This window comes from Raphanus sativus, unplaced genomic scaffold (assembly GCF_000801105.2).
Source record: "Raphanus sativus cultivar WK10039 unplaced genomic scaffold, ASM80110v3 Scaffold1714, whole genome shotgun sequence".
NCBI lineage: Eukaryota > Viridiplantae > Streptophyta > Magnoliopsida > Brassicales > Brassicaceae > Raphanus > Raphanus sativus.
In genome coordinates this window covers 4,341-17,822 of record NW_026617023.1, presented here as the reverse complement: position 1 = coordinate 17,822, position 13,482 = coordinate 4,341, and the positions used below count along the sequence as shown (strand labels likewise).

Sequence of the window (13,482 nt, the reverse complement as noted above, 5' to 3'; positions counted from 1 at the left end):
TCATAAATTAATAATAATTATAGAAACTAATGCAAAAAATTAAAATTTTGAAACATGGATAAAAGTATGTCAAGAAGAAAAAAGTAATGGCTTATGTTATTAATAAAAATTGGAAATCCATTATATCAGCTTTAAAAATATACAAAATGGACTAATCTAATTACCTAAAAACATTGTTTTGTCTAAAATAATCATAAAATAAAATTAAAATTTATATACATATTTCAATCAAAAATAATAATTAAAGTTGATTTATATCGAAAATTGATTTAAAATATGCATATATTAAAAATTTATTTTTACAAATATATTTTCCAATAACCATTATTAAAAAATCTTTTCAGTATATATAAGAAAAATACAACAAAATTAATTTCATATACCAACTTAAATTATGGTTTTTTAAATTTCACATCAAACTTTAAGATATAATATATATGATTATTTATAAGATGGTGCATATAAAATACTATTAATTATATGATTATTTATATGATGGACCAATACAATTAATTATTATTACATATATATGATACATAATAATGGCTAGGGCTGGGCGTTCAGGTATCTATTCTGGTTCTCAGATCTGTTTGGATTTCGGATTTCCGGAGTCAAAGATTTCAAACTTCATTCATATATTTCTAAATTTAATTCGAATTATGACTACGGCTGGGCGTTCAGATATCCATTCGGGTTCATTTCGGTTCTTTTGGTTTTTGGTTTCCGGGATCAAAGATTTTAGCCTCATTCAGATATTTCTAAATTTCAGTTCGAATTATATTCGGATCTTTGTGGGTTCAGTTCGGTTCGGATAACCCATTTAAATTATTTTTTAAAATTCATTATATATTTGAATTCTTTAAATCTATAAATAAAATAATATTGTGTATATATATCTGAATAGCATATGTGAGAATATCTAAATTAACATATAAATTGGTTCAGTTTAAACTTTGGATCAAAAATCAATATTATTTTAAATATTTAGTATTTTGAGTGTACTTCTACTATGTTAGATATTTATATTTGACTATTTTTATATATTTTCAAGTATTTAAACCAACCTAAAAGTATCATGTATAATTTTTGATGTTTTTATACATAAAAAAAATTAATATATATAAGTATCTAGATCTTTTCGGATACATTTTGATATCCAAAATACTTCGTTCGAATTGGTTATGGTTTCGGTTGTCTAAATATCAAATTTTGAATAATTTAGATATTTAATCAATTTGGTTCGGGTTTGGTATTACTCTTCGGATCGTGATCGGTTTGGTTTTTCAGATTTAAATTTTTTATCCAGCTTTGATATTGACATGAAAATAAATAACAATATATTTTTGAATATACACCCACACCCCGTGCGGGTCAAAATCTAGTTATCTATTATTTATATAGAGGTTGTAGTTTTCATGATTAAATGTCAAACGTACAAAAATTTCAAAGGGATCTCTATTTTCTCTCTAAAAGAAACCGCTTCTGCCAACCGTTTAGATTTTTATTACAAATTATCATCCAAAATGAATAAAACCGAATCAATTCTTATAGCTCGGTTTAAAATCGGTTTAACCGGGCATGCCTCCATTAAAACTACTCTTCTAGCCCATGGGCCTGTAAAGGCCCAATAAAAAAAAAATTAGCTGGAGTTTCTTCAAGCCACCGGTCGACTTTACTCTACTCTCTCTCTCTCTCTATCTCCTCCGTCTCAGAATTCTTCTCCGATCAATCTTCACTCTCCGAACCCTAACTCTTCCGATGTCGGTAAGTTTGATCGCACCAAGTTTCTAATTCGAATTTCAGAAACGGTAACTAATCGATGCTTGCTGTGAGTGCAGATCTTCGAGTACAATGGAAGCGCCGTGGTGGCTATGGTGGGGAAGAACTGCTTCGCCATCGCCAGTGATCGGAGGCTCGGTGTGCAGCTACAGACAATCGCCACCGATTTCCAGAGGATCTCAAAGATCCACGATCGCGTCTTCATCGGCCTCTCTGGCCTCGCCACCGATGTCAAACGCTGTATCAGCGCCTTGTGTTTCGTCATAAGCTGTACCAGCTCCGGAAGAGAGAGACATGAAGCCTGAGACTTTCGCTAGCCTCGTCTCCGCCATTCTTTACGAGAAGAGGTCTGTTGATGTGTGTGTTTGCTACTTTGTCAAAAAATTGATTAGTTAGAAAGATGATGATCAGGTTGAATGTTTTTTTTTTGGTTTTAGATTTGGTCCTTACTTATGCCAACCAGTGATTGCTGGATTGGGAGAAGATGACAAGCCTTTTAATCTGCACCATGGACTCCATTGGAGCCAAGTAAGCTTGCTGTAATACTACTGTATAAGACAGTGTATAGATGCGTAGTGGAGTGTCATTTATTTTCCTTGTGTGTCTAATGATTCATACTCATATATGGTCGGCTATGTTCATAACTACTTACTATGTTTGTTAGTTTCACTCAGTTTCATTTCGTTTGCTGTTTAGAGAAGGCCTGTTCGAGATGACAGTTCTTCAGCATGATATAATGGCTGACATGTTGTAATACTTGTGGTTCTATTTTGTAAAATTGCAGGGAGTTGGCTAAAGATTTCGTTGTATCTGGAACTGCTTCAGAATCACTGTATGGAGCCTGTGAAGCAATGTACAAGCCAGACATGGTTTGTCTACTAGCAACTTTATCATCTGTGTTTTTTTTTTGTTCATTATTACTGAATCCATTCGATGCGAATTCTTTAATTACCACGGTTTAGTTTGTTAGGTTAAGTTTCAGTGGTAGTCTATGTAAATGTAGAATCTTGAATTTGTGTGAAAAGCCAGGTTGCTTATGCCCATAGGAAACAGAATACCATTACTGTTCTGTTGGATATCTTCAGGTTGTCCTTTTGGTACTATGAGGTGTTCAAAATTTTATCTTGTTAGCCATCCTCCCATTGTTCTATACTATGTCTCAAGACTCTGGCTTAACATACTGGAATTTTTTCAGGAAGCCGAGGAACTGTTCGAGACAATTTCACAAGCACTTCTGTCGTCAGTTGACCGTGATTGTCTGAGTGGTTGGGGAGGGCATGTCTACGTTGTGTAAGTTTTCCAATTTCTTCTGTGTTTTTTTTTCCACATATATAATGTAATCACATTACATCTAAATATACTCTATTGGTCTATGTTGCAGAACACCAACGGAGATTAAAGAGAGGATCCTAAAGGGAAGGATGGATTAATCCTGATTTATCATCACAATCTGCTTCTATCCAAGTGTTTGATTATAGAAACGGCTTAATCGCTTCTCATCTTAGCTAGTTATTGTTGTTTCTCTTTTCACATCATCATCTATTTGTTTTTTTTTTTTTTGACGGCAAACGGCTCATCATCTATTAGTTAAAACATAAAGAGATTTGGCTTTGATTTTTTAAAAACCGGTCTTATATAACTGATATTTAATTATCAAAACAAAACTAATTTTTTTGGGCTTTTTAGTTTTAAAAGCCTAGGATTGGGCTCGGTTAGGTGGCCGAAACCAAAAGAAATCAAACAACTAACCAGATGCAAACCCAGACTACCAGACTACTTTAGAAACTGATGTTCTTTTGTGGTCTAAGAGAATCACATAGATGTCACACTCAAGAGCAACGCTCACAAACATAAAACAATTCTCACAAAAGCAAGTTGTTATTTTTTTTCTTTTCCTGGCTCAATTTCAACTTTTAATTAAACATCAATGTTATCTGACCTAATACATGTATTATGTATATATGATAGAATACAACTTAGAAACATGATTCGGAAAAAAAAGCCTCCTTAAGAAAAACAATTTGCTTAGAAGGGCGTAATGTCTAATGTCTTTTTCCCACCTTTTATATATATTTTATACACAAATCTAAAACACACAAAAGAGTATATTAAAAAAATATAATTTAAATGTTCTATTGTTTTAAACATTTTTATACCAATACCACACTCAAGAAGACAACAATATATATTAAAACATAATTTATGTTTTATTGTTTTAAATACCAATACCACACTCAAGAAGACAACAATATATTAAAACATAATTTATGGTTCTATTGTTTTAGACATATATTTAGTTTACTAGTGTGACCCATGGATGCTTTATGCTTCGATGATGTCAAATGTGACTTTGCGGCCGCCTGAGTGATATAGCTCGTAGAAGGTCCCTTCAAGAGCATGAACAGCCGCTTCTTTGGTTATCTCTAGAACTCGTTTGACGTAGAAGGCCGTCGAGCTCGTTGTTCCATACCGCTTTTTCTTTTTGAGAACACCATACCATTTCTTTCCATGGTAATCTTTCTTCTCGGCGAATATAGAGGACATCTTGTCTCCAGGAACCGTCTCTACACGATCACCCAATACTTTTGAGTAAGTTCCTCGAGCGATGTTTCACCATTTTCATAGGACCCAATATGCTCCTCAAAAGCGTCCTAAGACGTATATCTTATGTTTCACAAAAATGAGAGGGTTAGTGACAGAGCCGGTACATTTATAGAGTTACAAGCGACAAAAGAAAGTCGGCCCCTCATTTTTTTCTGTAACTTTTTTTCCTTAATTTACAAAACATTAATATTAGATATGTTTTTAAATGAGAAACTATGAAAAGCTTAAAAATATAGTTCCTTTTGTAAATCCCTTCGGACATTTTTATATAATCGAAAGTTAGTTATATTTTTATCAACAACATTCAGCATTTTTTTATATTTTAAAAGACTTTTGATACAGTTTTATTATTTTTTTAGCTGAAAATTGTTGCTATGTATAGCTCATTTATATATATATATATATATATATATATATATATATATATATATAAATACCTCACACCAATCTCTGTTTTTTGTCACATTTTCGGTAGTTTTAATTCCATCAATAATTTACTATCATTAGTATCAGATTGATTTTTTTTTTTTTATAACACTTAGTAAAAGATTGAATATCTTCCTATATTTGGTATTTGATCATTAGTTTTTGTTGGGCTGTCTTTGGTCATTCATAAAACAAAGGTTGACAACAAACATATGTAATGTGTTGACTCTAAGAATCAAACTCGGGTTAGGCAGAAACTACAATTTACTATAGAACCAGCTTAACTAATCGAATTTTACATTGAATAAAGTAAAACAACATTTTTTAGAAGAGATTACCTTTAGCGAAATTCTGTTGAAGGTAATATGTTGTTGATTCATGGATAATTGGTTACACTAGTGACCCACTAATATCTTATCAATAAAAACATTTGCTAAAGCTTTGATTAATCTACTGTCTCTTTCACTACTTCTCTGCTTATACTAATTGATATATTCTGCATTTTTGTTCCTGTATATAATTTCTCTTTCACTTTAATTAATCAAAACAAGTTCAGATAGTTTTGAGTAAAAAATAAGGAAAACATAACAAAAAAAATAGGAAAACATAACAAACTGATAATCAAACAACAAGAAAAATTAAAAGAAAAATCAGTAACTTCATGACTGTGATCATGTAAAGCATCCACAAAACAATCAAAATCGGCCATTTTGGAAAGTACAAACCATATCCCACATTCCAATCAAATCGGCCATTATGCTTTAATTGTATTGATTAGATTATCAGCCAATCTGTGAAGCTCATTGGTATGTTTAGAGACTTAATCCCAGAGAACATTTTACCGTAGATCAAACACATGCTTCTTGTTTCCACATCAGCAATGGAGAGAAAAGTGTGGTCTTGTCTGATGAACATGTTAGGTTTTAACCGCAACAGACAGTCAACAAACATCTACGATATATGAAATTAAACCATAACAATGTCATGAAACTAAACTAAAAGAATCAATAACGGATCAGATCTAAAACGCATTATTTTATTTTGACCATTTGCTTTCACGAAGTCACGGACACCATATTTTATAACCGCCAAGGTCAATACCGTCAAAACACTGCATTAATAATACACATAAGTTTGCCAAACTATGACGACGTTATATCCAATGATAGACCGCCACGTGGTTACGTGACCATTTAGCATTCAGCTAATAAATATCTCCCAGAGCTTCCCCATAGAGCTTACAGTAAGAAGAGAGAGAGAGAGAGATAATGGCGATGAGAAGATACGCGTTGTTTTCGATCCTTGTGTTGTCGCTGTTCGCTTCCTTCGTGAGAAGCGAGGAGACGGCGGCGACGACGGAGACGAAGGAGTTCGTGTTGACCTTGGATCACACTAACTTCACCGAGACCATCAACAAGCACGATTTCATCGTCGTCGAGTTCTACGCCCCATGGTATTTTCGACGATTCAAAACACTTTCCGTTAGTAGTAGTAGTAGTACTTGTTAGATTTGCTGTGATGATTTTTGAATCGTGTGTGATCTGAATCTGATGTCTGAATTGATTATTTGAATTGCATGTAGCTGATCTAGCTTATTAGGTTGAGATTTTGGTTCTAGTTGTGGAATTTGAACGATTCGATCTATGATTGATCTGTGTAATTGTGAAAGTATTGGATCTTAATCTCTCTTATTTGATCATTGGATCTTGCAGGTGTGGACACTGCAAGCAGCTAGCTCCTGAGGTAGATATAGCTTTTCAGTCACTTGATATTGGCTCTGCATGTCTTTTGAATAGCCATTTCTCTAATTCATGTAGCGTTGACTCTAATTGTGTGATGGTTTTTTTTTTTGTTTACAGTACGAGAAGGCTGCATCTGAGTTGAGCAGTCACGTGCCTCCGGTGGTTCTCGCCAAGATCGACGCGAGCGAGGAGACCAACAGGGAGTTTGCTACTCAGTACGAGGTTCAGGGCTTCCCAACGATCAAGATCTTCAGAAACGGAGGAAAGGCTGTTCAGGAGTACAACGGACCTCGTGAAGCTGAGGGTATTGTTACTTACTTGAAGAAAACAAGCGGTCCTGCTTCTTTTGAGATCAAGTCGGCTGATGATGCTTGCTGAGTTTGACAAGAAGGTTATTGTGGTAAGTATCATTTTGTTTCATGATTTCTTCATAACATATTTTCACACTCGAATAACGTTACTTTCTGTTGTTTTATTAGGTTGGTGTTTCCCTAAATTATCTGGCTCTGAGTTTGAATCTTTCTTGGCCACTGCTGAGAAACTGCGCTCTGACTATGATTTCGCACACACCTCTGATGCCAAGCTTCTTCCTCGTGGAGACTCTGTTACAGGACCTGTGGTCAGGCTGTTCAAACCCTTTGATGAATTGTTTGTTGATTCCAAGGTACAAGAGAAAAAACTTTTCACTTGTGTACGACGTAGATAAGTGGGGTCCTGTTATTTATGATTGTTTGATTTTTTTTTCTTATGTGCAATCCAGGATTTTGATGGAGAAGCTTTGAGAAATTTGTCAAAGAATCAAGCATTCCACTTATCACCGTCTTTGACAAGGATCCTAACAACCACCCATATGTTATCAAATTCTTTGACAGCCTAACACCAAGGTAACTCATACAGTAACCAGTTTATGATAAACTACAAAGGATTCATGTTAGGCCTTTTATTTTTAGTGGATAAGTATTTTTTAATTTATATATAACTGAAATGAACTGATGCGTAGAAATTAAGTGTGATAGCATGCCATATTAGCTGAATCTAGATAGTAGTGGTTTTTTATGTTGGATACTATTTTTATTTTCAGGCTATGTTGTTCATTAACTTCACCGGTGAAGGAGCTGAGGCTCTTAAATCAAAGTACCGTGAAGTTGCTGCATCCTTCAAGGGACAAGGTCTTAGCTTCCTTCTCGGAGATGCTGAGAACAGCCAAGGCGCATTCCAGGTTAGTCTTCCTCGACTATCTATCTCCCTCCCTGTCGTTCCATCATGTGTTTGTAACAAAATACTAAGCAGATTTTCTGTGTTTTCTGAAACAAAACAGTACTTTGGACTAGAAGAGAGCCAAGTTCCTCTCATCATCATCCAGACTACTGACGACAAGAAATATCTTAAAACAAATGTGGAGATTGACCAGATTGGATCGTGGGTCAAGGACTTCAAAGATGGAAAAGTTGCCCCACATAAAAAATCTCAACCCATCCCAACCGAAAACCAACGAGCCAGTAAAGGTTGTTGTTGCTGAGAACCTTGACGAGATGGTCTTCAACTCTGGAAAGAACGGTGAGTTAAAAATACACTATTAAATCGCAACACCATGTTTGCCTGATAGCAAAAAAAATAAAACACACACACAATCATTTTGTTTGCTCTTTGTTTACTTGTAGTCTTGCTTGAATTCTATGCACCATGGTGTGGACACTGCCAAAAGCTTGTTCCAATCTTGGACGAAGTCGCTGTGTCATACCAAAGCGACCCAAGTGTTGTCATAGCTAAGCTAGTAAGTCACTTTTTCCTTCTCTCGCATCAGAGAGATTGTTGGTTGATCATCTGCTGTTTTATCTTACTGGATATTCTTACACTTTCCTTTGTCCAGGACGCAACCGCAAAACGACTTCCCAAATGATACCTTCGATGTGAAGGGCTTCCCGACAATATACTTGAGATCAGCGAGCGGAAACATTGTGGTTTACGAAGGAGACAGGACAAAGGAAGACATCATAAGCTTCATCGACAAGAACAAGGACACAGCTGGAGAGCCTAAGAAGGAGGAAACGACAGCTGAGGCCGTTAAGGACGAGCTCTGAAAAGGAGAAGTGTGTTGTCTCTTAGCTGCTAGCCTAGTTTGGTAGTTTTGAGGAAAATACACAGTAGAGAGAGAGGTGTTTGTGTCTATTCGTTAGAGTTTTTACATGCACGCTGGCTAAACAATAATGGCTTTGCCTGTTTTCTTTTGTTTTTCTTTTGGGTCAATTTTTCCTTTTTGAACTCAGTTCGCTTTTAATGTTATGAGTAGTTTGAGGCAATCCTTGGGGCCTCTTTTGTTCTCTCAGTCATAGACTCATAGCTTCCTGATGCTGCTCATTTTTCGTCTCTTGAGTCTTGATCGCGTTAGTTGTCTAACACACTACTCCTTGAGTGCCCCCATCAAGATGACTTAAGCCCTTTGTAACACAATGTTCTCATTAGCCGCATCCTCGAGCTTCTGCTTCAGGTCAGCCATTTATTTTCTGCTTTCTCCCAAAAGAAGAACACTAGAAAAACATATTCCAAAGGAAAGACTGGTTACCACCAGCAAGTTACAAGCTTGGCATGGTGTTTCACAAGCTCAATTTATAAACCATTGTCGATTCCAAGATCACAATATTACCAATCATCACATCAAAAATTCAAAGGATCTGAAGAATAGAAACAGAAACATATTTGATCCTCGATACACTATAACCAAAACAGGCCTTCCTCCTGAGAAACTGAAACAATCTTGAATTTGAAAGGAGCATGACACTCAGCATAACAAAACAAAATGTATTTTGGGCTTTTTGAAAACATATAAAAAAAGAGGCTACTTCGCTTAATAATGGCTTCACAGTTTTTTTTTTGTTGTTGCATCCAAGCCATTCTCAAAATACAGTAGCATTAAACTAACTATCCACTGAACTGGACAAGAAGAACACAACCTGATAATGAAGTCTTTGTTACTTCATAACATTTCATTAAAAGAGATTGACACAACATTTCTGTGTTTCTTTTGTTTTTTGAAACAGGGCACTAGAAGAAAAGAGTTTTGAGGAAAAACAAGATTACCAGGGGTAGAAATAGCTGCAACAAAAGTTCCCCTTAGCAATTCTATATGATTGTTTCTCCGAAACCGAATATTTCAAGAAAACAAATAAAGGCAAATCGAGTATTTTTGATGAAAATAAGTACAAATATGCATATATATCGCCAGATAAGAAACTGGAGACGTGTTGTAGTTGAAGTAGTTCTTCTAGGTAGTAAGTATAGACGTCATGTTCAGTAGTTCAAGACTTTGAAATTTGAATCCCACATGTTGTTGTCACTCAAGATGAATCAATGACTAAACGTTTATATATATAATAGAAACCATGCATCACCATTCAATGGGATCATAAGTTTGTAACATGTTCATTATCCAAAACATTTAATTAACCCCCTATCCCGTAATATATGATTCGTTTATGTGATATCTGTTTGGTATCCATATATGCAGAGCAACGGGGGCTCACGCCCTGATCAACGATCCTTGTCTTGGCCATCATATGAAATTTCCCAATATTTTGTATATGTGCGCTAATTGATTGAAAGGTCTTTATTGGATCAATCAATTGGGGGTATAATTTTTTTGAAAATTTTCATTTAATTGTTCAAAATCTATTAGTTAGGTAAAACAAATAAAGGTGCGTGGTCCTGCTCCTAGTTTTGAATACGATCATCTATGAAAATGGTCCCGTTTAACCCTACAGCCAACACTCTCGACAAATGAAAACCCAAATTTATGAATTTACGCAAAATTTATAACAATTTCAACATTACCCATGTGCTATAAAAATCGCATAGGTCCCCAACTCCCAAACGATGGCATATCATCATCCTAACCAAAACACTCCTGACTCCTACCAAAACGATGTTCCATCCTGACTTCTTACATGGTTTACTCTAACTTGTTTGAAGTTTCGATTTGAATAAAAGGTAATCCTGACCAAAATAAAAACATTTCAGTTACTTGACATCCAGCTTTTTAATAATACTTTCATAAAAATATGAAAAGTTAAAAAAAGGACGCAAAAAGTAGATAAAAGTAAACAAACCAAAAAAATGTCCACTCGTTCAATCAAGCTAAACATTAGGTTTTCTTTCGCATCAGTCTTACCACATTAGGTTTTGTAGTAGTCACATTGCTTTCCTAAGCTTGTCGAGCTTAGAAAAAAACGAAAGCAACTTTTTCTTTGAATGGTCACGTCAAACACACTATAAAGATCATACATCAAAATCAGCATTGTCAATGAATCTTACTATTGATTTTACATTTCAAGCTATTTCATTTCGAATCAAATCGAACTTGGTATAATTTTGATGCATATGATATGACAATTCTCCAGCACAAAAGCGATGTGCTATGACTATCACAACAATTTCCTATGTAAATATTATATCACAAAAAACTATTGATTTAGGATTTGGAAATATACAATGTATGCAAAAGAGACAACTACAAGACAATGTGAATGGGGCAATGCTTTGGGGTCTGTTTTTGTGCTACAATGTTTCCCACTAGCTATTGTGAACAACCTAACATGGACTATTTTCTTACATTATAATTTGTACTATTCTCATTTATGTTCTTTATAAAATTAGAAAAGGTAATTAAGGTGAGCACTAAAGTCATAGAAATTTTCCAAAAGTCCCATGCAAAATTATTTATTTTAAGGCAACTCGCTTTTGTATTTTTTTCTACTAACTCTTTACCTTACTTTTTCTTTTCTTTTTTTTCTTCAAAAACTTTCTCTTTTGTCATCTTGACAATAATGATGCAAGGCTATTTTGACCCTTCTCCCATCTTTTAATAACTTTATCAGATTTAGATCACATGCCAACAAAGAAGTATGGTAAAGGCCTAAAGGGCAAGCCTCTTGTCCCTTTTACACACACACACATAAACATATACATAAATGATATAACTAATTCTACAAAATATAATAATTTATAATAAATTAATTTATGGATTTTTCTGTCGTTTTTCAATCCATGTATTATCATCATTACTTACAACAAAAGCTTCAACATATTTCTTCTTTAAACAAAAGCATCAACCATTGAAAATAACGACCAAACCAATATTAAACTCAGAAAAAATAATATAGAAACTTTTATCTAAGTTTAATAAATAAACATATGAAAAATATAAATTCTATGTTTTATTTTTCCTGGATTTTCTTCTGGTTAAAGTCCTAACCATCCAACCATGTTTCCTCGCTTTGGTTCCTTCGACCTTTGGATGATGCCACATGACAAGAAGAGGTGGGAAATCCTGATCTGAGTTTGATGACACGGAAAAGATGACCAATACGTCTGCGCCACTTAAGAGATGACTTGGCACTATTGTGCTCTACGATACTCGTAGTGCTCGTGAGAGGGGCTTGCTGCTTCTTACATGTTGAGTTTTGTGTTGTCTACACAAACCTTTGACACTGTTTTCCTCTCCCAAGAGGCGTTTCCATCGTTTTCGAATTTTATGGAAATAAAAGAATCTGAATAAATAAACACACACAATATAACTTGCATCAATCACCAACTATACAATATAATTAGCCATAGCCCACAAATCATTATACCGAGTAAAACAAAACTTTCAATTGGCCGATTTAAATAATGCTTATTATATGTACGCATACCTGTGGAAAATGTAGAATATAGATATGTGAATGTTTTTATATGGTCCATACAGAAAATTATGTACAGTATATAGATGCAAAATAGAAAAGGATTATCGTCTTTTTGCGGAACTTTGTAGATATTAATCTCGTGTTTAGTATTTATGAATACTTTCATTTTTGGATAAAGTGAATTTTACGATTATGAACTTGAAAAAAGAGGAAGAAGAAGATTTTGACAAAAAGAGGAATTAGACTTTGACAAAAAAGCATGAAAAAGAAGAAGAAACCATCCAATTGTAACTTAATCTTTGAAATCATGATGATAATAGAGTTGATTACAATAATATGAATGTATATTATTTATGAAGTATATGTAAATCATGGTGTAGTATATACATGCATATATACTATTAAGTATATTGTATATATAAACTTGTGTACCTTCTTGGCTTGTGGAGACTTCAAGATCGGAAGAGGGATGGAATTTCCGTGGTGACGGAAATCTAAGCGACTGAGGAGAGAGCTCAAGGTGAAGATCTTAGGGAGGCTAATGATTGGCGAAGATGAAGAGTGTCTGGTTTTTGATGATCTCTGCTTTGAAGCTAAAACCAGAAGCCTCTCGTTCAAACAGAGAGGACACACTCCAACATATTCTTCCTTTGGATGGAAATAACAGTACGGAGAGCTATCATCGTTGTACATATCCATCTTCACTACCAAAGAAGAGACGAAAATACAGAGAAAGAGAGAGATAAGATTCGTAACAAATGAGATGTGCTGAGGTCTGAAATTGAAGCTTTGTAATATATATCAAATAGTTTTCCAAAAAGAAAAAAATAATATATACCAAATATATCTTTTTTATATTACGTACTATTCCCAAGTAAATAAGCCTTTTAGTTGCCAAAGAAACTAAAATGAAAGGAAGAAAAAATAGACGAGCCTTTATTTACGATTTGATTTTAGTTAATATCTAATCTACAATCCATTAAATAGGCTGATTTATTTTAATTAGTAGAGATCCTACGGACATCGTAGTTTTCGGATACTGACATTTTGTGCACCTCAGATACTGACTTAATCTAGAAAATTAATCATTTTAGACCTAAAGTTAATATAGACCTAAAGTTTATATTTTATTTTGAGCCAAGTAAATTGGTGCAAGTCATGCATCGGTATATCAAAAAAGCTTCTTTTTTTAGCAAACATCAAAGAACATACTCCCTCTGTTTTCATAATAAGTGTCACTGTGAGCTCATTTG

General features: G+C 34.3%; 1 protein-coding gene and 2 pseudogenes across 1 annotated transcript; 2 read left to right on the top strand and 1 right to left on the bottom strand.

The window, feature by feature from the left end:
• The first annotated feature begins 1,633 nt into the window (after positions 1 to 1,633).
• On the top strand, positions 1,634 to 3,404 carry LOC108836412 (proteasome subunit beta type-3-A). Its single transcript, XM_018609572.2, is given in 9 exon segments — positions 1,634 to 1,764; positions 1,839 to 2,007; positions 2,010 to 2,057; positions 2,060 to 2,126; positions 2,217 to 2,277; positions 2,279 to 2,307; positions 2,564 to 2,648; positions 2,975 to 3,069; positions 3,161 to 3,404. Coding segments are annotated over 9 exon segments (609 nt in total). The 5' UTR covers positions 1,634 to 1,758; the 3' UTR covers positions 3,210 to 3,404.
• Positions 3,405 to 6,034: 2,630 nt separating this feature from the next.
• LOC130504643 (protein disulfide isomerase-like 1-1) lies at positions 6,035 to 8,877 on the top strand (annotated as a pseudogene).
• Positions 8,878 to 11,739: 2,862 nt separating this feature from the next.
• On the bottom strand, positions 11,740 to 12,948 carry LOC130504642 (uncharacterized; annotated as a pseudogene).
• Between the last annotated feature and the right edge of the window lie 534 nt (positions 12,949 to 13,482).